The sequence below is a fragment of the Bactrocera neohumeralis genome, chromosome 6 (assembly GCF_024586455.1).
Source record: "Bactrocera neohumeralis isolate Rockhampton chromosome 6, APGP_CSIRO_Bneo_wtdbg2-racon-allhic-juicebox.fasta_v2, whole genome shotgun sequence".
Taxonomy (NCBI): domain Eukaryota; kingdom Metazoa; phylum Arthropoda; class Insecta; order Diptera; family Tephritidae; genus Bactrocera; species Bactrocera neohumeralis.
Genome location: NC_065923.1, coordinates 39,733,183 through 39,757,046, shown reverse-complemented (window position 1 = coordinate 39,757,046; position 23,864 = coordinate 39,733,183). Strand labels below are relative to the sequence as shown.

The 23,864-nt window shown below is 35.3% G+C and overlaps 1 protein-coding gene across 2 annotated transcripts in view; it reads right to left on the bottom strand.

Annotated features, from left to right (window-relative positions):
* Positions 1 to 23,648, bottom strand: part of LOC126763585 (probable protein phosphatase 2C T23F11.1) — a 29,154-nt gene extending 5,506 nt beyond the window's left edge. Inside the window, exons 1-3 of one of the 2 annotated variants that reach the window (XM_050481226.1) lie at positions 23,095 to 23,648; positions 1,805 to 2,273; positions 1,357 to 1,690 (exon numbers count right to left, since the gene is read on the bottom strand). In XM_050481226.1, the coding sequence (XP_050337183.1) occupies positions 1,357 to 1,690; positions 1,805 to 2,086 (616 nt within the window). In that variant the 5' untranslated portion in view covers positions 2,087 to 2,273; positions 23,095 to 23,648. Of the gene's footprint in view, positions 1 to 1,356; positions 1,691 to 1,804; positions 2,274 to 2,564; positions 2,655 to 23,094 lie in introns of those variants that run through there. The other variant, XM_050481227.1, reaches the window with a different exon arrangement.
* Between the last annotated feature and the right edge of the window lie 216 nt (positions 23,649 to 23,864).

Sequence of the window (23,864 nt, the reverse complement as noted above, 5' to 3'; positions counted from 1 at the left end):
GTGAGGTGTGAACCTCTTCATACATTAAAATGAATTCATTTCAGCTACAAATACTTTATATACCACACACTGGCCTATAATAGACGATGATGCTGGCACGAGGTTCGGAAAACCATATGTGGTGATAGGATAAAGCTACAAATATGTACCCTTCTGGTAGGTTTAGTAGTTTTAAACATTAATTTTAAGTGGGCTTGATTATTATTCGATTTTACAACCGACTTGAGTTTGTAAAATGGAAGATTGATATCGAAGTTATTTCTGTATTAAATTTGAGGTTAATATTACGTGATACAAACTTATTGCTAAGGAACGCGTGCTACCACATTCAGCTTGACATTAGGTCAGTTAGTTTTAGAAAGCCATAGGTCTTGACACCCTTTACTTTGTCCTTCATATATTCGACACCCTCTTTATATATCCGATATACTACTGCACCCCAAGATTTAGTATTAATTTGTTATTCGTTAAATATAACAACATAATGCGAAGAAATGAAGAAACAAAGGAGAGTTTTTATCAAGATATTTGTTTGGAACACGGCTTAAATTGCGAGTGAATAACTACTGAACATTTCCTAGACTGGAGTAGAAAAAAGGAAGCGTTGGAGACCCTATAAATTATATATATATCGAGCGGAGTCAATTTATATTGTCCATCTGTCTATCTTTAAATACGCGTAATTGATCCTCAGTTTTTGAGATATAGCTATATCTGAAACTTTACATATGTCCAGCGTATGAAGCTGCTCATTTGTCGGAACCGCCGGTATCTGAGATATAACTTTCATACAAATTGACTTAACAAAATCAAGTGGAAAACTTTTATATTTGACAACATATCTTCACCAAACGTTCATGAACTATTGCGCGAGACAAGGGAAAAATGTCCGAATAAATTGTTCAGATCGGACCACTATAGCAAGTAGCTTCCATACAAACTGATTCATGAAAGTCGGTTCGTTTATGGAAATTGTTTTTGTAATACGGGATGTATATGGAGTTATACACATATAACTTATCAGTGAGACGAGTTGAATTGTACGATGGGTATGGTACCGCCCAATTTAGGCGGCCGCAATCGGACCACACTTAGTACTTCCCACATAGCACAATTTTAAATTTCATATGATGCTTTCACCACCCAGTACACAAATCACACACGATGAATATTTTCGAATAACACCTTGCATAAATAGTGACTTTGAGGTTAAAACACGAGATGTTTTAAAATTGTCAAAATCGGAGCATAATTGTTTAAGCCTCCGCATATCGAATATGTGAAACCCAGTGACTGACTTTTTGCAAAAAATATAGGTCAATCTGTGAGTTAGTTCAAGTTAAAAAGAATACACACCAGTCACGATTTGTTCCTCAGGCTTCTTGTTGGCATTGCGCTTGAATATGAAATCACCGAGTGCCCGTGATAACGCCAAATTGCCATTGACACGATTAAACTCCACGTAGCCGCCACCCTCATGTATGCGTTTGGTTTCAGCCTCATTATTTGGCTTATGGTCCAGCGACAGAGTCTCTACCTCTCCATTGATGCAGGCGATCGCACGCGAATCACCAGCATTGGCACAATACAAACGGTTATTTTTAATAAGTACAACAACAGCTGTCGAGCCGGCCATTTGTTCGCCCCATGACTCATTGTACAGCATCTCATAGTCGATGTCCAGAAATGCCTAAACAAAAGCAAACATATTTATATATATGTACATAATATAAGTTTTGCAAATTTTTATTAAAGGTTAGTTGCTTTGTAAGTACAAAAGCGACGTGTAGAGTCGTGCGCTCACCTGTTTCAAAGCCTTCTCGACATTTTCTTTGTACTCGGGCCGCTTTAATATGAATTTGTGAAGATGTTTGCCAGCATACTGTGCCACTGTCGCACCGCCATGACCATCGTAGACGGCAAAGAACGATGTGCCGGGATCGTCGGGCAGGGAAAGTATGTGTGTGTGCGAGTCCTCCATGTTGATGCGCCAGCCTTGCATGCAGCTGGAACCGACGCGATACAATTCATTTTGACAATACGCAGACTCTTTGGCTGTGACTGGTTCGGAAAGGGTTTGACCCATTTTATTGGAGTGTTTTGTATGTGTGTGTGTGTGCGGGTATAAAGGTGCGAGTACAGCTAGTACAGTGCTTGTGGGCAAGGACGTGCCGTCGTTGTTGACTTGTGCGCCTTTTCACTCTCTCTTTATTTTTTTCTTTTCTAATCTTCTTTTTTAATTACAAAATGTAATCCAAAATTTGCGTACCCAACTGAAAAAAGAAAAACAACGAAATATTAAAGATTTGCGCATACCGAAAATTTTATGTAAGCAGAACTCTAAATTCTGCGTGTGATCAATTGCAAGATTTTGGACTGATTATGGTATTTGTATAACATTTTTTTTAGCTCTGCAATAAAAATACCAAAAATAGAGACCAACACATTTCCTTTTTATCAAACACAAAAAATGCGCTAAAAATTTTGGCACTTCACGAAATGTCTACATACACATACACACATTGGTCAATATTCAGTGGCTCATCACATCGAATAGGACCTACCGTAAACTTGAAATTCACGCTTGAAATCTCTGCTAAATGTGAAATTTTGTTTTATTTTATATTGAAATTATAAAAGATTATCCGTCACTTTCCATTGTAACAAAATAGAGAAAAATGTCTCAGCAAAGTAAACACAATAGACAACAGTCAAACTGACGCACATCCCAATGTGTGTCAGTCAGCCGTCATTTGGAAAATACAAAAAGTTCTATGGAAACTACGAAGCGAGCCAGAAAGTAAATAAATAAATAAACAAATGTATGTAGAAAAGAGTATAGCCGGATATCTGGAAGATGTTAAGCAACAAATGCATATAGAAACTTGCAAAGCTATGAATGACTACCGATTCCCTCACCTTTTCCACTCGCATGATCGATGAGTAAGCATATAGTATATTTATATAAATGAGTCGCGTGCGCCAATTTTGCGATTGCATCATGTTAAAGAATTAACCAACTTCTCATTTGAATTACGTCTAAATTCGTTTGTATGTATGATTACTTTGCTTAATATATTATACCGATGTTGAATCAAAGCTTAATTTCGAGAAATACAATCATATACTATACACACCCACATACATACATACAAACATACATATACTTATGTTTATATATAGTACATATGTATGCATTATATGTATAATACTAAGCTTAGTGAAATTTTATGAGATTCTTGTCAAGGCCGTTGAACAAAGTGTTCATGAAGCGTGATCTCTCAGCAGAGTTCGTGCTTAGGGTAAAGAGTTAGGTTAGTTTGTCATTAATGCCTCAAATTAGCGACACACTCAGACCGCTAAACTGTGAACAAAACACTGTTTACACCGTGGGAAGTTGTTTTACGTGGAGATGATGATATATGTATTTATTGATAATGCTATTGACGAATGTGCTTATATGATGACGTAACACATGAATCCTATGACTCTCAACACTAAATTTCATTCGTCATCTGTTGGCCAGAGAAATCTTAGTATTCTTCTTATATTAACATTCGTTGAACTTCAAAGTTCAACTGTGCTGAACACAGATACTACAAAGACAGGTACGACAAAACGATCTCAACTAAGAAAGACGATTTCGAGTGTGCTTTGCACCTGGAAAATTGATCCCTCTCACAATCTCAGATAGGCTGCTATGGTGCTCATATCTAAATCCTAGTCCGTTAAGGCTATACGAACGCGGCCCAATCCTCATATACATATGTATGTATATGCTAAGAAACGCCGATACGGACTCGTGACTATGTGTGATAGTAGGCGTGTCCGCGAATTTCCCAAAACGGAAATCTGATGATGATCCGATTATTTCAATTAAATTAAAGAGCGCTTGAATGTCGCATACAGTTTTTACACAAAAGTAAATGTTGGTGTAAAAAATATTGAGTTTTATCCGGGCTTCGTGTTAGGTGAAGCAATTGGCCATTCTTTGGTAGTATTTTGCATAGGCCACATAATACCGAAGACGATAAATGATTTCGTTGAGATGAGGGTAAACCATATCAGAAGCAAGGGAAGATAAGATTGCACGTGGATTGCTATATCTATTCCTTTGTGAAGTCATAGAAAAGAAGAACTCCTGTGTTCGAACTTATAAATTAGCAAAACGCTTAGTAGCTAATACAAATTTGCACATGCGTTTAATTTTCACTCCCGCCAGCTCGGTGGAATGTCTGAAGGTATGCGCTCCCAAGTACTTAAGCCTTGACCTCATAAATGCGGGACAGCCAAGAAGGAAGTGTTGATTTGTTTCCACCTCATCTTCTTCCATACAGCTTCTGTAAATGGCGTCTGGTAAGATTCCCAACCTTACAGCCCAAAAAGGTAACGATATGTTAAAAGCCCTACAACTAGAGAGAGGCTAGCCTACTGAGGGCAAAGAGATCACTAGAACTGCTGCGATTGATCTTGGGCCAAAAGGCTTTTGCGACAGCGCATGTACCGATGGCGACCCAGCGCTGACCAAGCTTCCGTGAGGTCCAGCTATTCAGTAGCAGAACACAGGAGGATACGAGAGCACCGATCCGCTCCCATCCTACCGATAGCGGTTCTAGGGTGCCTTTCCTTGCTAGCTCATCAGCTTTACGATCTCCTGCGATTCCGTTATGGCCCGACACCTATACCAGTCTTATCGACACCTATATCAGTCTGACACTCGATGCTATTGATAGCGAGTTTAGTTACTCCTCGATGAACCCTGAACGCAATGTAAATGAATTCAAGGCTAGTATCGCCGCTCTGCTATATGAAAAAAATGTTCCAATTTTCTGATATAAAAATTTTATTCCACCAAACAGTGTCAGGCCTTAATAGAATGTAATTTAAGAACTGTGAAGAGCTAAATGCTGAGACTAAGGTCTATTAAAAGCAAAATATTTTAGATCGATATCAAGAACTGAGGGACTACGTTGCGTATATACAGACAGACGGACGGACGGACATAGCTAAATCGTCTCAGCTCGTCACGCTAATCATTTATACATATGTATGTATATAGTACATGTATAGTTGGTAAGATATCCAATGTTTCCTTCTGAGTGTTACAAACTTTGTTGCAAACTTAATATAATCTGTTCAGGGTATAAAAAATATATAAATGTTATAAATAAACCTATTTTGTAAATACTTTCAATTTCGGGGTAATATGAATGAAAAGCTTTTTCAATAGAAACAAAAAAGTGCAAAAATCTCTACAAAAATCATAAAATAAATGGATTTCTCATTTATTTCCATTGAATTGCCTTAAATCTATTTCCTGCGAACTGCCACCGTATTTTATTGTTAACAACGTGGTGCTACATCGTAAACTCTTGCCGCGTTAGAATCAAGTGAGGAAGTGCTAAGATCGGGCACAACCGAACATTAGTTACTCTACTACTACTTAGATTTATTGCAAATTTCATTAAGATATCTCGCATTTTGACCGATATGAACCATATCCATTTAGACTACACTATATGCCCAAGGAAACAAGTCTGGTTAACTTTATTAAAAGTTATTATGAAATTGGTTTTATGGGGTATAAATGAAGATAAGGAACATTAGTTGAATGGAATAAAATAAAAATAAAGGATGAATACAAATATCTTTGGAACAGTGTTTTAAAATGTCAATTATTCTCTTAACTCTTTACTGAGGCTAGCCCCTTACCAGTGTAACCCATGAAAATTTAGGCGATTTTCGTAAATTTTTGTAAAAAAAAGTACCCAATAGAATGTTTTGAAGTTTTTTGGACATAATAAGGTATATTTTCAGCAATATTTTAAAATTTTTTCTTTACAAAAATATTCAAAAAAAACCGAGTTATGTGCTGTCTTCGGAGGTTCCAAAAAATAAAGTTCCCCAACTGCTGACATGATACCAGGCGAATGAGTTGCTAAAACAAAAAAATTCAAAAAGGTTATTGAAGTTGAAAGTATTTCCTATACAATGACCTGCAACTTTGAAAAAATATCAAAAATTAAAAAAAATGGCGTAGTTTCAGGAAAAAAAATTCGATTTTTAGGTAAAAAATGGTCGTTCTTTTAATGCCAAATTGACAATTTTCAACCAATCAAAAAAATCATAGGTCATTGTATAGTGCATATATCAAGAATACTCATTTTCAATTAGAAGTCGCGCGGTCAATTTCTCGTTGAGTTATGATGTCTGCAATTTTGAAAAAATGTCGTTTCGAGAAAAACGCGTTTAAAGTTTCAATTATCCTATTTCTACAAGCGAGCGGTCGCTCTTTAGAACGCCGCTATTCACAAACTATTCAAGAAAAGACCTTGCAAAAAACAAAAAATTTTTTGAAATTGTCAAATAATCTCTACAAAAAAATCGATTTTTTTTTGGAAAAAAATGACTTATTTTTGATACAGCCGATTTTGTGACGTGGCGTCCGTCTTCACTAGAATTGTCTCCATTAAACGCGTTTTTCTTGAAACTCTATTTTTTTGAGGTGGTTGACAAGATATCTCCAGTTCTACTGAACCGATTCCTTTGAAATTTGGTATATATCTTATTTATACAATGCTCTATCGTGTCTGTGTTGGATTTCCAAAAATTTTGATTTGAAGTATTTTTTAAAAATTCGAAAAGGTCGAAAAAATCCTGTCAAAAAAAATTTTTTTTTTTCAAGTCGACGCCATTTTGTTATTTTTTTCCGAAAATAATCAACCCGATAACGACATCCTTACTATTGAAGAATCTTCTTGTTTTTTGGGTTGAAATCGCGTCAACCAGGACGCACCGTTTTTTTTGAAGCCCCCACTCCACCGGCCCGTATCTCGACGAATTTCGGTTTGTTTTTCTTGCAATTTTTTTTATATTATTAAAATGTCAATAAAAAACATATAAAAAATGGATAGTAAAAATGTTTTTAATTTTTTTTTATCTTAGTTTAAAAAATGCCTAAAATTCATGCGTCTAGACCAGAATACCCCCTTAAGTTATACATTTTAAATACAAGCTGTATTTATTATGTCTAAATGGTCAAGCCCTTTGAAAGATAAGAAACTTATCTTCTTCTTCTTAATTGGCTAGCCCCTTACCATGTTAGCCATGAAAACTTAGGCGATTTTCGTTTCTTTTTGTAAAGATGGCGCCAATTGATATACAATATTTTGAAGTTTTTCCAATAATAAGGTATATTTTCAGCTATATTTTAATTTTTATTTTTTACAAAAAGACTGAAAAATAACGGAGTTATGTACTGTCTTCGGAGGTTCCAAAAAATAAAGTTCCCCAATTGCTGACAAAACTGAACCAGGCGAATGAGTTGCTAGAACAAAAAAATTATTGAAGTTGAAAGTATTTCGTAGACAATGACCTACAATTTTGAAAAAAAATGTTGTTTCGAGAAAAAGAGCGTTTAAAGTTTCAATTATCCTATTTCTACAAGCGAGCGGTCGCTCTTTAGAACGCCGCTATTCACAAACTATTCAAGATACGACCTTGCAAAAAAAAATCAAAAATCGATTTTTTGAAATTGTCACACTGGAATAGCCTCTTAAGGGGGTATTCTGGTCTAGGATTTTGAAAAAAATCGATTTTTTTTTGGAAGGATTTTTCAAAATTCGACTTATTTTCGGAGATACAGCCGATTTTGTGACGTGGCGTCCGTGTTCACTAGAATTGTCTCCTAAACTTTAAACGCGTTTTTCTCGAAACTCCTTTTTTTGAGGTGGTTGACATGATATCTCAAGTTCTACTGAACCGATTCCTTTGAAATTTGGTATATATCTTCTTTATACAATGCTCTATCGTGTCTGTGTTGGATTTCCAAAAATTTTGATTTGAAGTATTTTTTAAAAATTCGAAAAGATCGAAAAAATCGGGTCAAAAAAAAATTTTTTTTAAGGTTGTCGCCATTTTATTTTCTTCTTCTTGTTTTTTGGGTTGAAATCACGTCAACCAGGACGCACCGTTTTTTTTTTTGAAGCCCCCACTCCACCGGCCCGTACCTCGACGAATTTTAGTTTTTTTTTCTTGCAATTTTTTTTTATATTATTAAAATGTCAATAAAAAACATATGAAAAAATGGATAGTAAAAATGTTTTTAATTTTTTTTTATCTTAGTTTAAAAAATGCCTAAAATTCATGCGTCTATACCAGAATACCCCCTTAAGTTATACATTTTAAATACAAGCTGTATTTATTATGTCTAAATGGTCAAGCCCTTTGAAAGATAAGAAACTTATCACTTTCTCTTAAAAGTGGTGATGAACTGATCCCAAACTATGTCTGCTGTATCATCACTTTAGTTAAATTTAAAGTTATTCTTCAACAAATTGTGACACTTTTAATAGTTTCGAACATAACCGTTATCGGTATATAGGAGATCGGCGTGATAGTATCAAATTCGTCTGGCATTTTTACAATATAAGATGAGATAGTACTAGTTATTGCATCAAAAATATTAAAATCAAGCACGTCCTTCTCTCCTTCTCGTTTCCAGATCAGGGTTTAACTTGTGACTGAGGTAATGGTCTTTATGTTTAAATAAATGATGGATGGACATCGGACAGTGCTACATTTATTTACACATATGGTCCAACTATAATTTTTAAATCCTGAACAGGGTATATTAAGTTTGTAACACCCAGAGCGATACCTTGGGAACGAAATAAAATATATAATATATAAATGATCAGCATGATAAGCTGAGTCGATTTAGCCATATCCGTTTGTCTGTATTTACGCGAGATTTTGAAATACCCATCCTTTTTTCAATAAAAACTGCTCATTTTCGTTGACATCGGATCACTACAGTATATATAGCTGTCACATAAACTGAACGATCGGAAACAAGTTCTTGAATGAAACACTTTTTTTTGCATGAGGTATTACCCATGAGAATGGTGCAATATCCGAAGAAATTGTTCAGATCGAACACTCTAGCATATATGTACATACATATCTGCCATACAAACTGAACGATCGGTATCAAGGAAATATTTGGGTAATAAAGTTTCGATGCAACCGAAGTTAACGTTTTTTCTTGTTTATTAGTCAGTAGGTAAAATCAAGTATCCAAGTATACCATACTTCTAGACATCCATAAGAGCAGGTTTAACTTCGAGTAGCACCGCTTCATGTCACAAAATGTGTCTATATTTGTATACTTTAAGAAGCTGACTCGTGCTCCTTACAATTGTTAAGTCAATAAAATGATCGATTACGAATCTTATCTTCGGCGCTTGCAGTTGTTTTTAATGCACTAGCAGGTGTTAATGGCATAATATGTTCCATTGCGCTATACATTTTGATATCAAATTTATATCAAAAAGAATTAATTGAACATTAGGTACTTAATTTCAACTTTTCCTACAAATTATAGAATAACTAATAGTAAGAAATTGCGTATTTTTTTTTTGATATTTTTCTTTACAATTTATAATTGCAAATGTGAATACATTGTGACAAAGTACCAGGAGATTGTAAATAAGTCGCAAAATATTTAATTATTCATCAATATTTATTTTGTCGCTTTCAAAGTAATCCCACCAGACGTAATACACTTAAGCCAACGATTTTTCCAGTAATGGTCTTCAGCTCCTTCAGCGATTTTTGTGTTATCTCTTCGAGCAAACGGAATTCGATGATTGTTGACTTTTTATGTCATACTCAAAATATCGACAGTCAATGCTCTTCAAATGTATTCCAATTCGGACTTGACAAAGAGACCTGTTTTGAAAAAAAAAAATCAAGATGATCGAGCAAGAACGCATTTCATACCCAAAATATTCACTAAATTATTCCAACGGACTTGCAAGAGATGTCGAGTTCTCTTGCCATCTCTCTAACACTTGCCTGACGATTTTCAAGCACCATACCCTTCATTATACCCTGAACAGGGTATATTAAGTTTGACACAAGGAAGCGTCGGAGACGCTATAAAGTATATATACAAGGTGCCTTCCAAAGTAAACAGGACTTTTTGAATCTAGCGGCCCCTGGTGGTGCCATCTATATATCGACTAGGGCGTTAGAATCTGCTATCTTTATCGATTTATCCCGTAGCAGAGTGCACGAGTGGTTTCAACGTTTTCAAAGTGGTCGTGAGGACATAAATGACATGTGGGCTAATCAATATCCGTGATCCCCGGAAATTCCATCGTTACTGTGCGTGAATTCATCAAAAATCAGCCTAAATCATCATTGAAATTCATGGAAATGGAATTGAAGATCTCCAAAACATCGATTTATCGCATTTTGACCGAACATTTGGGCTTACGAAAGGTGTGTGACTTCCTTTTCGGAAAAATTCAAGGAAAGCGTTATGCAGACGTAGAGGCCATTCAAAAGGCTTGCACCGACATACTGGCGGCCATACCGGCCAACGAGATAAAACACTCGTTCGACATGCTTTGGGACCGTGTAAAAAGCTGTATTGAAGCAGAATGAGACTATTTTGAATAAAATAAATTGATTTTACCGAAAAAACCATTTGTTTTTTTAAAGTCCTGTTTACTTTGGAACGCACATTGTATAAATGATGAGTATATTGAGCTGAGTCGATTTAGCCATGTCCGTCTGTATATATACGAACTAGTCCCTCAGTTTTTAAGATATCGTTTTGAAATTTTGCAAACGTCAGTTTTTAAGATATCGTTTTGAAATTTTGCAACAAACTGAACGATTCAAGTTCTCTTCAAGACAATGTATTTTCACAAAAGTTGGCACAGGTTATTTTCTAAGGCAACAATGTAATCTTCGAAGAAATTGTTCAGATCGGTTAACTTGCATGGGAAACTTCCTCATTTGACGATATACTCGTATGTATCTTCACGGAATTTGGTATGAGTTATTGTTCATAGAAATAATGTAATATCGGAAAATATTGTTCAGATAGCATATAGCTGCCATACAAACCGAACGATCGGAATCAACTAAATCACCGTAGGCCGTTTCCAACATTCGCAACGATTTCGCCCACGAAATTTGCTTAAAAATACGACAAATTCCACGATATTTTTATCAATTGTAAAAATCGGAACTCACTACTGAAGTGTACGACTTAAGCAGCTGCTGTAAACAAACTGGTTGACAGATAGCGCTTATATTTGGCATAGTTATTAGGGACAGTTCTACCAACTTAGTAACATTTGTTTGAAATATCATTAACTCGGAGAACTTAATTACAAGTTAAGGTTTCGTTTTCTTGTCACAATATATTGGTAAGATTATTATAATGTATAAACTGCCGTAAGAAACTAAGATACATATAAATAAAAAAAAGATTCAACTATGGAGAATTGGAAACATATCTACAACCATTGGATTTAATTTCGAGTATATTGATGTCAACATCTGGCAACAACAGTTAGTTCATATTAAATTTTATACTGCTAATAAATATTTAAATTTTTTAATTTTTGATGAAATCATAATTTAATTTCCAAAAAAAACTTAGCGATACTAGGGGGTATGGCTATTAACGACTCATGCTTAGTGGGCATGTATGTGAAACACTTTAAAGATAAGGATGAGTGGTACTCACAAAATAATTATTTCATCACAGAAATGTGAGTTTATATTTTGTTGTATTATCTTTATATATAAAAAGTACGTGTCACGTTGTTTGTCCGCGATGGACTCCTAAGCTACTGGACCGATTTTAGTAAAATTTAGCACAATGTGTCCAGTTCGAACCAACTTAGAAGATAGGATAGTAAAAACAATTCATTAATTAAGAATACAGTGAAAGTTCTATTAAATGGACACCCTATTAAGCGGACATCTTCATTAATCATGCACATTGTTAATGCTTATTAAGTACAATCTATTAAGTGGAAAACTCTATTAACTGGACAGAAAGACTGGTAACCAGACATTGAGAAACCAGCCTTAAATTCGTTATTTTTTTACTCTCGCAACAAAGTTGCTAAGGAGAGTATTATAGTTTTGTTCACATAACGGTTGTTTGTAAGTCCTAAAACTAAAAGAGTCAGATATAGGGTTATATATACCAAAGTGATCAGGGTGACGAGTAGAGTTGAAATCCGGATGTCTGTCTGTCCGTCCGTCCGTGCAAGCTGTAACTTGAGTAAAAATTGAGATATCATGATGAAACTTGGTACACGTATTTCTTGGTTCCATAGGAAGGTTAAGTTCGAAGATGGGAAAATCGGCCAACTGCCACGCCCACAAAATGGCGAAACCGAAAACCTATAAAGTGTCATAACTAAGCCATAAATAAAGATATTAAAGTGAAATTTGGCACAAAGGAGGGGCATATTTGGAGGTAATTTTTTGGTAAAGTGGGCGGGCCCCGCCCCCTACTAAGTGTTTTGTACATATCTCGGAAACTACTATAGCTATGTCAACCAAACTCTATAGAGTCGTTTCCTTCAGGCATTTCCATATACAGTTCAAAAATGGAAGAAATCGGATAATAACCACGCCCACCTCCCATACAAAGGTTATGTTGAAAATCACTAAAAGTGCGTTAACCGACTAACAAAAAACGTCAGAAACACTAAATTTTACGGAAGAAATGCACAATATATGTAAATAAATGTACGTTTAAGTGCACAAATAATTAAATGGCAGAAGGAAGCTGCACTTTTTTTAAAAATTGAAAATGGGCGTGGTGTCGCCCACTTATGGACCAAAAACCATATCTCAGGAACTACTCCACCGATTTCAATGAAATTCGGTATATAATATTTTCTTGACACTCTGATGACATGTACGAAATATAGGTGAAATCGGTTCACAACCACGCCTTCTTCCAATATAACGCTATTTTGAATTCCATCTGATGCCTTCTCTGTATAATATATAGTACATTAGGAACCAATGATGATAGCGGAATAAAACTTTAAACAAATACGATATTTGAAAAATATGTAAATGATGGATAATTATGTAAATCTCGATTATCACTTTATCATGCGAGAGTATAAAATGTTCGGTGACACCCGAACTTAGCCCTTCCTTACTTGTTTCAAATGAAATTTATTTTTATGAACATATTCAAAATTAAACCTCAAGTATAATCTCTTGGTTTCTTGGCAGCCGGCAAAAACATTTTCTCCTTATTCGTAAATAAAATTTTCGCTGTATTAAATAGTTTATTATATGAAAAATAGTATAAAATGTATACCACAGTAACGCGTGGCCGGATCCATTACTATTATATATACATATATCAGAAGTATGTACATATAGCAGCCAAAAAATTTGTTGGAATTTTCAGGATTTCTTTATGTAAAATAAGAGCGGGCTTATGTTGTTTAAAAGGGTTGACATCTATCTGAACAAACGTCTATAGTTGATGACAGAAAGAAAAGTGGTTCGTCCCCAGTAAAAAATCGCGCACGCATTCGCAGAAATCCCATTAGAGAACAGAAAATTATGTCAAGAGAAATGAATATATCGATCAGACAAATTTCTATATTTATTCGAGATGAGGTCCACATAAAAGCTTACCGTCGATCAATTGGACAACTTCTGACAAGCTTGAACACAAAGGACACAAAAAATGTTATTTCTAGGATTCAATCATCTTTAAAATTGGAATAAAAGTGTTTTAGAAGGCGTGATAAAAAGCAATTAAGCACTAATATCTTCGATGGAGATCATTGGATCTTCCAGTAAAATTCAGTACAAAAGGCAAAACAACACAGCAGGGGCTTTAAAGCAATATTCCTGGTTTCATCCCCCTCTCTGGCTGTTTGCAAATCGAGATTTAAATCCATTGGACTATAGTTTACGGTTGAACATGACCTGTCGAATACCACACAAAAATTTGGAGAGTCTCAATAGAAACTGTGCTTGCTGCCATTAATCAAGGATTGCGAATGCGGTGGTTGTGGCACGATATTATTTGAAAATGTGGCAAAATGATTACGAATAACCAATGCAGTATGAGATGGTGCATTATCGCACTTTTTTGTTCAATAAATTCAGACATAGTAAAAATCGAAGAATTTACTTTTAGAGCCTCACAAAACTTTGCGTAGTAAACAACAGTCGACTTTATACAGAGGTGTTTCAAAAAGAGCCGAATCTAACAAAAGCTGTTCGACTACGAAGCACATCCAAGCAAATGGTTGCCTATTTTTTGGAAAAACCATACCACTAGAACAACGCAGAACACTAAATTCAGAGTGGTACACAACAATTTGTTAGTCAGTTGTTTTTCAAGAAATAAGAAAAACCAACAGATGGGTCACTCTTCACAACGACAACACAAGCTCTCACATATCAATTGAAACAATTTTTGATCACTTAAAACATCAATTTAATGAGTCATCCTCCGTAAAATCCTAACGGCACCGAATAACTTCTTTTTATTCCCGTTAGTAAAAAATAAACTAAGAGGTTAACATTTTTTGACACCTGAAGAGGCGGTTGTTGCGTTCAAAATGCGTGTTTTGGAGATACCTCGATCAGTGTGGCAAAATCGCTTCGACAATAGAACTATGAACAAGTAAGGAAGGGCTAAGTTCGGGTGTCACCGAACATTTTATACTCTCGCATGATAAAGTGATAATCGAGATTTCATTATCAGTCATTTACATATTTTTCAAATACCGTATTTTTGTAAAGTTTTATTCCGCTATCATCATTGGTTCCGAATGTACTATATATTATACAGAGAAGGCATCAGATGGAATTCACAATAGCGTTATATTGGAAGAAGGCGTGGTTGTGAACCGATTTCACCCATATTTCGTACGTGTCATCAGGGTGTTAAGAAAATATTATATACCGAATTTCATTGAAATCGGTCTAGTAGTTCCTGAGATATGGTTCTTGGTCCATAAGTGGGCGGCGCCACGCCCATTTTCAATTTAAAAAAAAGCCTGGATGCAGCTTCCTTCTGCCACTTCTTCCGTAAAATTTAGTGTTTCTGACGTTTTTTATGAGTCGGTTAACGCACTTTTAGTGATTTTCAACATAACCTTTGTATGGGAGGTGGGCGTGGTTATTATCCGATTTCTTCCATTTTTGAACTGTATATAGAAATGCCTGAAGAAAATGACCCTGGAGAGTTTGGTTGACATAGCTATAATAGTTTCCGAGATACGTACAAAAAACATAGTAGGGGGCGGGGCCACGCCCACTTTTCCAAAAAAATTACGTCCAAATATGCCCCTCCCTAATGCGATCCCTTGTGCCAAATTTCACTTTAATATCTTTATTTATGGCTTAGTTATGACACTTTATAGGTTTTCGGTTTCTGCCATTTTGTGGGCGTGGCAGTTGGCCGATTTTGCCCATCTTCGAACTTAACCTTCTTATGGAGCCAAGGAATACGTGTATTAAGTTTCATCATGATATCTCAATTTTTACTCAAGTTACTTGCACGGACGGACGGACGGACAGACAGACATCCGGATTTCAACTCTACTCGTCACCCTGATCACTTTGGTATATATAACCCTATATCTGACTCTTTTAGTTTTAGGACTTACAAACAACCGTTATGTGAACAAAACTATAATACTCTCCTTAGCAACATTGTTGCGAGAGTATAAAAAGTGTATAGATTAATAATTGTTTTTGTTCTCTGATTCCGAAGTATTAAAGGCAGCCCTCGTGTAACAAACAATATTTATAGCTTTTTAGCACAGAAGTTAATTGAACAATTAACCGACTTTTACTTTAGCATACAAAATAAAAATCTTCTTATTGAAATCGAGCTGAAACTAGAATGCAACTCTGCGGATTATTGTCCACACTGTAAATTTGGCTGTGTTTAACTCTATCCGTGCTGTTGCTTGAATAAAAAAAAAATTTACTCAAAAACTTCCTTAAAGGTAGTGAAAACACTGGAAGCCCAAAAATTCGTTATAACAAAGTATTTTGCAAAGCTACTAACATTTTTCTGATGGGATTTCTACTAATTGAAAATTGAGATGCTTATCATCAGCACGTGGCCCGCATAAACAACTGCAAAAGTTAATTATTGTTGTTAAACTAATAGCGTAGGCGATTCCTCTAAGTTAAGTGCTCAACTTTTACCAGACAATCATACCAATCTTTCAGAGCAGGAAACTAGTTGTCCATGCTGTAAATTTGGTTGTGTGCTTGATAAAATAGCAATCAGCTGATGAACTTTAACTGTCAGAAAAATACAAAAAGGAGAACCCAAGCAAATATAACAGCTGATTGTTAATCGTTGATCGAGTAGAGGGCTGTGCAGGGATAATGGGATGCCGAACTTATTCCAGTGTGAGAGCGCCTCAAAATAAGCGTTTTTTATAACATTTTCCATTATGGCCAGATCAAACAAAATAACAATTTTTGGGCATTTATCAACCCAACACCCAACATATGAATAAAAATTACTATATAGTGGTTATTTATTATATAGAGAAACTATTTAAATCTTATTAAAGTACATTGGAATAACTGATTTTTGACCTCTTAATACCCAATAAAAGGATTTAAGCTTGTTAGCTTTCAATCATTAAATGTTTCTAATCATTTTCCATTGAAAACAATACTATGATGCTTCAAATTACAAAACGTTTCATCAGATACCTTTAAATTTCACAAATTTACTTAATTTTTATTGTTTTACATTTTTTTTAAGAGGTCTTGAACGATGCAACTATGTTACGGCTTTTTTCTATCTCATCTATATTGTTTCAACGAGAGATATAAACTAGTTTAGTTTGTGCTTGTTTCAAATATATCTGCGGAATGTAAAAAAATTAGTTGTAATATGTACACATGTACAAATATGTATGTATGTATGTATGTATGTATATGCCTCCCATAACATTCACTCGATTATTGCGGTGACAAAAAATTCATTACTTTGAAGGGACTATCAGGAAGAAGCATAGACTACTGCATAGCTAGGTGGACGCTGCATCTAATTTTGGGATTGCATGTTTGCAATTCCACTTTTTGCAAGTTTAAATCTATAAATAAAAAACGCAGGGAAGAAAACTTATTTATGTCCCAACACCGTCCGTGCGCCTCGAAAGCAGGAAAAATGTGCGCTAGTTATTGAGTTAAAAGAAGATAACAAAAATACTAGAACAAAAAGTCTTAAATTCTTTAGTGAATTCTCAGGCTGTATCGATATAATTAAGCCAGCATTGTGTTAATATTTAGATTTGTATCTCTTTAACGAAAAGGAGCTTATGGAAAATCGTTTTAGAAGTTCAAAATTTTTGGTTTTTGAAACTTTTTTATCTATTTAAAGTTTTACTATTCAATGGCTATTGTTTTGATAAAAATTCAGTAAAATAATTCTCACTGCGAATTTATACAAACAACAAAATAAAAACCTTTCCTTAAACGACAGATAATTACATTTTGCAAGCCTAATGAATAGGTTTCACATGTGATCTTTGATTATACGCGTTGAATGCAAAAAAGTTTAATTATTTTGGACCTGCCCTGGAAAGGAGAAGAAAGAAAACTATGTTAGATGGAGGACCGTTGCTGTTGTTGTTGTTGTTGTAGGGTGTTAAGGTTCAGATAAGTTGTCATCGAGGTCATCCAACGGTAGCCCCAGGAAGCGTGCTGTTTCGATGGGGTCGGACCATAAGGAGAAGGGTGTCAAATGTGTAGGGTTAGCTGGGCATGCAAAGAGGTGGTTAGGTGCGGGGACTCGTTGCATGCTGAACATATATTTGGTATGTCGGGGTCGATTCTGAATAGGTAGGAGTTTAATCTGCTACATTATCCAGAACGAAGCTGCGCAATGGTCACTCTCTAATCTCGTGACAACTCGAGCTCGTCGTCTACAATGGGTGGGCGGTTTGACCCTAAGTACGCCATTCGTTGAGAGGGAGTCGGTGAAGGATTTTATGGCGACGCTGTGAATGGCGGTCAATGCATGTCAGAAGTTAGTTGCGTCCAAAGTGTCGGCGTATTGTAAGTCGTCAACGTAGTTAAGGAATGATCTCTTGATGTTGCTAGGAGGCGGTTCCGCTTCAAGCAGACGACTGCAGGGATGGTTTCTACGAAAACACCTCAGCAGAAACTAGTTGGAGAGGAGTTCATTATGCTCCTTAAGTGGGAGCATGCGGGCCTCACTGTGTAGAAGTTTGATTGCAGACATCTTTGTATTTTCTACATGTGCTGCCGGCTAGCGACTTGAGGATTTTGTTGCGGCTCTGTAGGAATGAAGGAGCACAGGCTAACTAGTGGCACCCCTAAAATCCTGGGTCATTGACTGAAATATTAAGGTCATGTTTGTACTCCTTCGTCCAGTTTGTGAATATGGCCGCTGTGGAAGAGAGAAAGGTCGAAGAGATAGTCGCTTAGTTTTGAGGACCGGATTTTGAAGCTTCTAAATATGATAAATCGATTTAGGTAAAACTGAAGATTATGCAGAGGAAATTTGAAGTCGGGCTGTACGCAGACCCTTAACAAGCTGAATAAAATGAGCGTGAAAAAGGCTACAAGAGGTAAACATAAACGAAACGTGGATCTTGAACTTATTGGAGACAATGAGAGAATCAAAAATAAAGCTTTTTACCTAAGATGGACTGACAGACAATGAAACAATGATAACCTTTTGATTAGTTCAATAAAAATAAATTTCGATACACTTTCTAAGAAAACTAATAAAATGGACAGACATTGTTTGCCTGACCACATTTTTTGTCCGCTACTGTGTTTGGCCTGTTTGCGGAGAAAAATTTAATCTATATAACATACTCATACGAGTAATTTATTATAAATAACTGCTGAATGTTTTACCTTCTTTTCAGCTTAATAAATATATATATATATACATACAAGGTGTGTTCCAAAGTAAACAGGACTTTTTGAATCTAGCGCCCCCTGGTGGCGCCATTTATAAGTCGACTGGTGCGTTAGAGTCTTTATCGATCGTCCAGTGAGAATTTCATGAAATTTCATCGATTGGAAGTGAAGTTAATGCGTTTTAAGAGTCAGTATGTCTGTGTTATCGGTGCGAAAATGAGCTTCGAACAAAGGGTCAATATTAAATTTTGTTTTAAAATTGGTAAGACTTTTACCGAAACGTTTCAATTGATGAAATAAGTTTATGGCGATAATTGCCTATCCCGTAGCAGATTGCACGAGTGGTTTCAACGTTTTCAAAGTGGTCGTGAGGATATAAATAACGATCAGTATGTGGGCCAATCAAAATCCGCGATAACCGCAAATTCCATCGAAACTGTGCGTGAATTCATCAAAAATAAGCCAAAATCATAATTAAAATTCATGGAAATGGAATTGAACATCTCCAAAACATCGATTTATCGCATCTTGACCGAACATTTGGGCTTACGAAAGGTGTGTTCGGCCCGAATATCGCGAAGATGAAAGTTGGCGTTTGCTGCACGATAATGCGCCGTCTCATCGATCGACGCTTGTGACCGATTATTTGACTAAAAATCACATTTTAACTCTTCCTTTTCGAAAAAATGCATTTGCCCATGAAAGGAAAGCGTTAAGCAGACGTAGAGGCCACCATTCAAAAAGGCTTGCACCGGCATACTGGCGGCCATATCGGCCAACGAGCTAAAACACTCGTTCGACAAGCTTTTGGACCGTGCAAAAAGCTGTATTGAAGCAGAAGGTGACTATTTTGAATAAAATAAATTAATTTTGCCGAAAAACCCATTTGTTCTGTGGTTTTTTTTAAGTCCTGTTTACTTTGGAACGCACCTTGTATATGTTTGTATAAAAATTCACACCTACTGGTATGTTTGCACAATTGGACCTGTAAAAAATGAAAAAGGTCTGCGCTGCCTCTTCGCACTGCACTCGATTGCGCACTCTGCACATATGTATGTATATAAATATGCCAAAGTACATACATACATAACACATGTATTTATTATACTTAATCAGAAGCAAATAGCTGCATTCCGAAATATACACACATTCCTATACAAGGAAATTAGCACTATTCGACTGATTAGACGCTCATAGCTAATGGCTGTGGAAAGTGAGAACGTGCTATTTAGAGCCGCAGTTCTAACATTTATTATTAGTTGGTATTAAGTCATACTATGAAAAAACTATTTACGACTTTCCATATTTACACTTTACGATTGTCATATGAAATCTTATCAATAATTAAAAAAAAAAAAATAATCTTTCGTTATAGATTACTTTTACTATAGCTTTTTTTTGACATACACATTTATGTACATATGTATAGTATATGTATGATTAAAATTTAATATGTACGTAGGGCTGTGTGTATAATCGCATTAAAATGATAATGCGATGACAATTTTGAATGCAGTTCGCTGTACGTAAGTATGTATGAAGTATTTATTTTTAGACCTTTAGGCATTTTATTTTTATTTATTATACCCTGATATAGGGCAGATTAAGCTTGCCAGGAAGTTTGTAATACTCAAAAAGAAACGTCGGATACCCTCAATATCGATCTGAAATTTTGCAAACGTCCTTTTTTTTCAAGTAGTTGCTCATTTGTCGGAAACCCCGATATCGGACCACTAAAGCATATAGCTACCATACAAACTGGACTATCGGATTAAAGTGCTTGTATGGAAAGATCTTTTATTTGACGAGAAATCTTCACCAAATTTGGCATGGACTATTGTTTAAGGCAGCCGCGCAATCCCCGAAAAAATTTTTAAGATCGGATAACTATATCATATAGCTGCTATACAAACTGGACACATAGTTACTAAAAGAAATGCACCTGTGAAGAGTGTATTAGCTTCGGTGCAGCCGAAGTTAACGTTTTTTCTTTTTCTTTTTTAAACGATATCGAAATTTCGATGACGAAAACTTTCTGCGCACACTGTTCGAAGATAACATCCAAAAGCCTAACCAGCTTTTACCAAAGATAGTTTTATATGTAACAGAAAACAATTGACCAAATTCGGAGGCTTGTTAACGTCAGTAAGCGTAAATATGAATACATTAAATTTGGTTTTTGCGCAGTAATAAACTTTAAATCCTACGCTAAACACTAGTTATTTACTATGTACTGGGAATGGAGATTTTTTAGTGTTGCAGCTTTTGAAGATTTTACATGAGATTAAAATGTTTTGTTGTTGTAGGGGGATAAAACATTTTCAGCTTCAGATACATATGTATATTGGGTAATCGGAAAAGGTTTTTCGTAGATTGTCAATAGATGTCGTTGCAGTCGTATATCTCTAGCGACTACCCATTATTAGGTCACTATCAGCGTCCTTCTACTTTTAAATTTAATTACAAATCTTCGATATATAACTCAACCAAAACCTCAAAAAGCTATCAGGGGTACCACATCAAAGAAAAGGTATGCAAATGCTCTAAATTCCATAGCAGCCGGTTTAGCATTGCAGGAATTGGCCCGGAGTGTATGCGGCCAAGAGCTGTCATCCCTGTTTCGATCGGTAAGTAGTCTCAAAACTACGCTCGTGCCCATAGTGAATCCAGTAAGTGCTACTAAAGCCGATAACACAATTAACTTTAATCACTTATGTTGAATGTGACAATCAGACATGTACATAAAGTGATTATAAGATAAAGCATATTTATGTACGTATGTCCATACTATATGTATATTCCTGAAGTATGTATTTGTGGAAGTAATTTATTTTGTGAAAAAATTATCAGAAATACATTTCTCCAGTTGGAAATACCATTTAAAGTTGATAGACCTACTGAATAGCACTAAGGCATTGTGAGCGAAGGCCTAGCAAATTTATCGTTTTTGGATAGATAATGTTATCAGTTTGCGCATATATTATGTGTAATAAGATAAAACTGGCGAAGTAAAAGTCATGGAAAAGAACACAATTAAAACAAATAAGTAATGTGGCTTAAAGTCGACTGTGTTATCGACTGTGCAATAATAACAGTGCATGTATGTACATATGTATTTACATATATTTTTAGTACTTGACAACGAAACGCTCACTGATAAGCATATAAAATCTGCGGTTTGCCAAACAATAAAAAATCTGAAAACTGCTACTTTCATATGTTCTTCGTCATCACATTAAGGATGTTTTACATTTTATTTTTGCAAACACATGTACTTATACATATGTATGGTAACTATGTGGATATGTTGAAGTAAGTATGTATATTGAATCGGTACAACAAAAAGTACTGGGATATGAGTACGTTAATCAACGCTGAGCGAAATACATTCAAAACACACTGCAAGTAAATGAATAAGAAATCAAATGTATGAAGCGTCAAAAGCAAAACAAATAATTGCTTAATAATTTTTAGATAATAAACAGGGGGTAGAGCAGAGAATGTGCGGAGCAGAGGAGCGGCCAAAATGCTGCGCATTATAAGTGTGTGATAAGTAGTAGGTACAATACAAAGAATACTACATCATGTTTAAAGCTCTTGGGGGGGCTTAAAGTAATGACTTGCAATTGAGCTTTATTAATCATATAATTTAAGAATCACAGTTAAATATAGGGTTGACTGAAGCCCATTAAGAGAGTGTTAATATGTCGGTGCAAATATTATGAATATGCACAGGCATAGTCCTTATGACATTTGCTTCTAAGTAACTGGAGCAGACCGAGTTTATGCTGTATAGCTGCCAAGGACTTTAGTTTCTAGCTTTATCAGTTTAGATACTTGCATCTAATATGAATTTATTTTATGAATAAAGAAGTTTTTAATAATACTTTAAACTTTAATTGTGCCAATTTTAACCGAATTATTTATATTTTACAAAATAAAACTAAACATTTAATACCAGCTTCTTAATTTTACAATATACAATTAAACGTTTAATATTAACTTCTTAATTCTCAAAGTGTTTGTTAAACCTTTCATATGCTATGTATTCGTAAAATCTCCAAGCAGCAGTTTCGCGCCTCAACCGAAAAAATTTGGGGATGAATAATTGTGGTATACACGTGCTACTGACAGCTAACGTTAACAGAACCATACACACTTTTGATTTTTAAATACAATTAAATTGTTGAAAAATGATGCTGAATAATTCTCTTGTCATAGTATTTTTGAATAGGAAATGGAAATAACTTAGTTGCTAGAGCTACTTATGTATTTCAGCAGAGAACCTAATTACTGCGTTGCCATCCGGCAGCGATCAGACGGTGCGCTTTTAGACACAACAAAAACAAATCGCTTACTCACCTGACTGTTGTGATATATATGTATATACGTTTGCAATTTGGACTTATAGCCCGAATGGCACTCCAGAAATCTGTGTTGGCGCAAAATGCGCTGTTTACACAAAAACCCGACTTCCAAATGTTCCGTTTCCCCTACTAGATCATCAGCAAATGTATGGTATGACCAACGAAACAAGTACGATGATTTTTTAAGTTTTTTACCTCAGTCACTGTTATTGTTAATGCGTGATTCACTATTATAAATATCCAAATTAGTCGTACAATACGAACTACACGTTATCCAAACAAAATGATTCCGATTTTAATATGTACCAGCCGCTATCTGACTTGTGTTTTTGCCGTTTACAATTCTCGACCGCGAAATATAATCACAAAGCTTTTGTTGTCAAAAATCCTTTTTATTCATCAATTATGTACTTTCGAGTTTGTTTTATATTTTTTCTTTTCACGTTAATCTTTAATTAATTTATTTTTCCTGTAAAAATTTATACAAACACAAAATAGCACAACAAAAAACTGTTTCAGCTCGTTTCGCATTGATTCTCCACATGAAAATAAAAATGCTCCGTACCGAAAAGTGTTGCCATAGCTTTGTTATGAAATGACAACTAAAGTGCTGAACACATAGAGCGCGACAGACTGCAAACTACATCTGTCAAATATTAAAATACACACGTTTTTATGGATAGTGTTATTTTGACAGCTGCACGACTACACGACTGCAGGCCGACAGTTGTCGTTCTCGCTAACTTCAATTTAATCCTATATTTG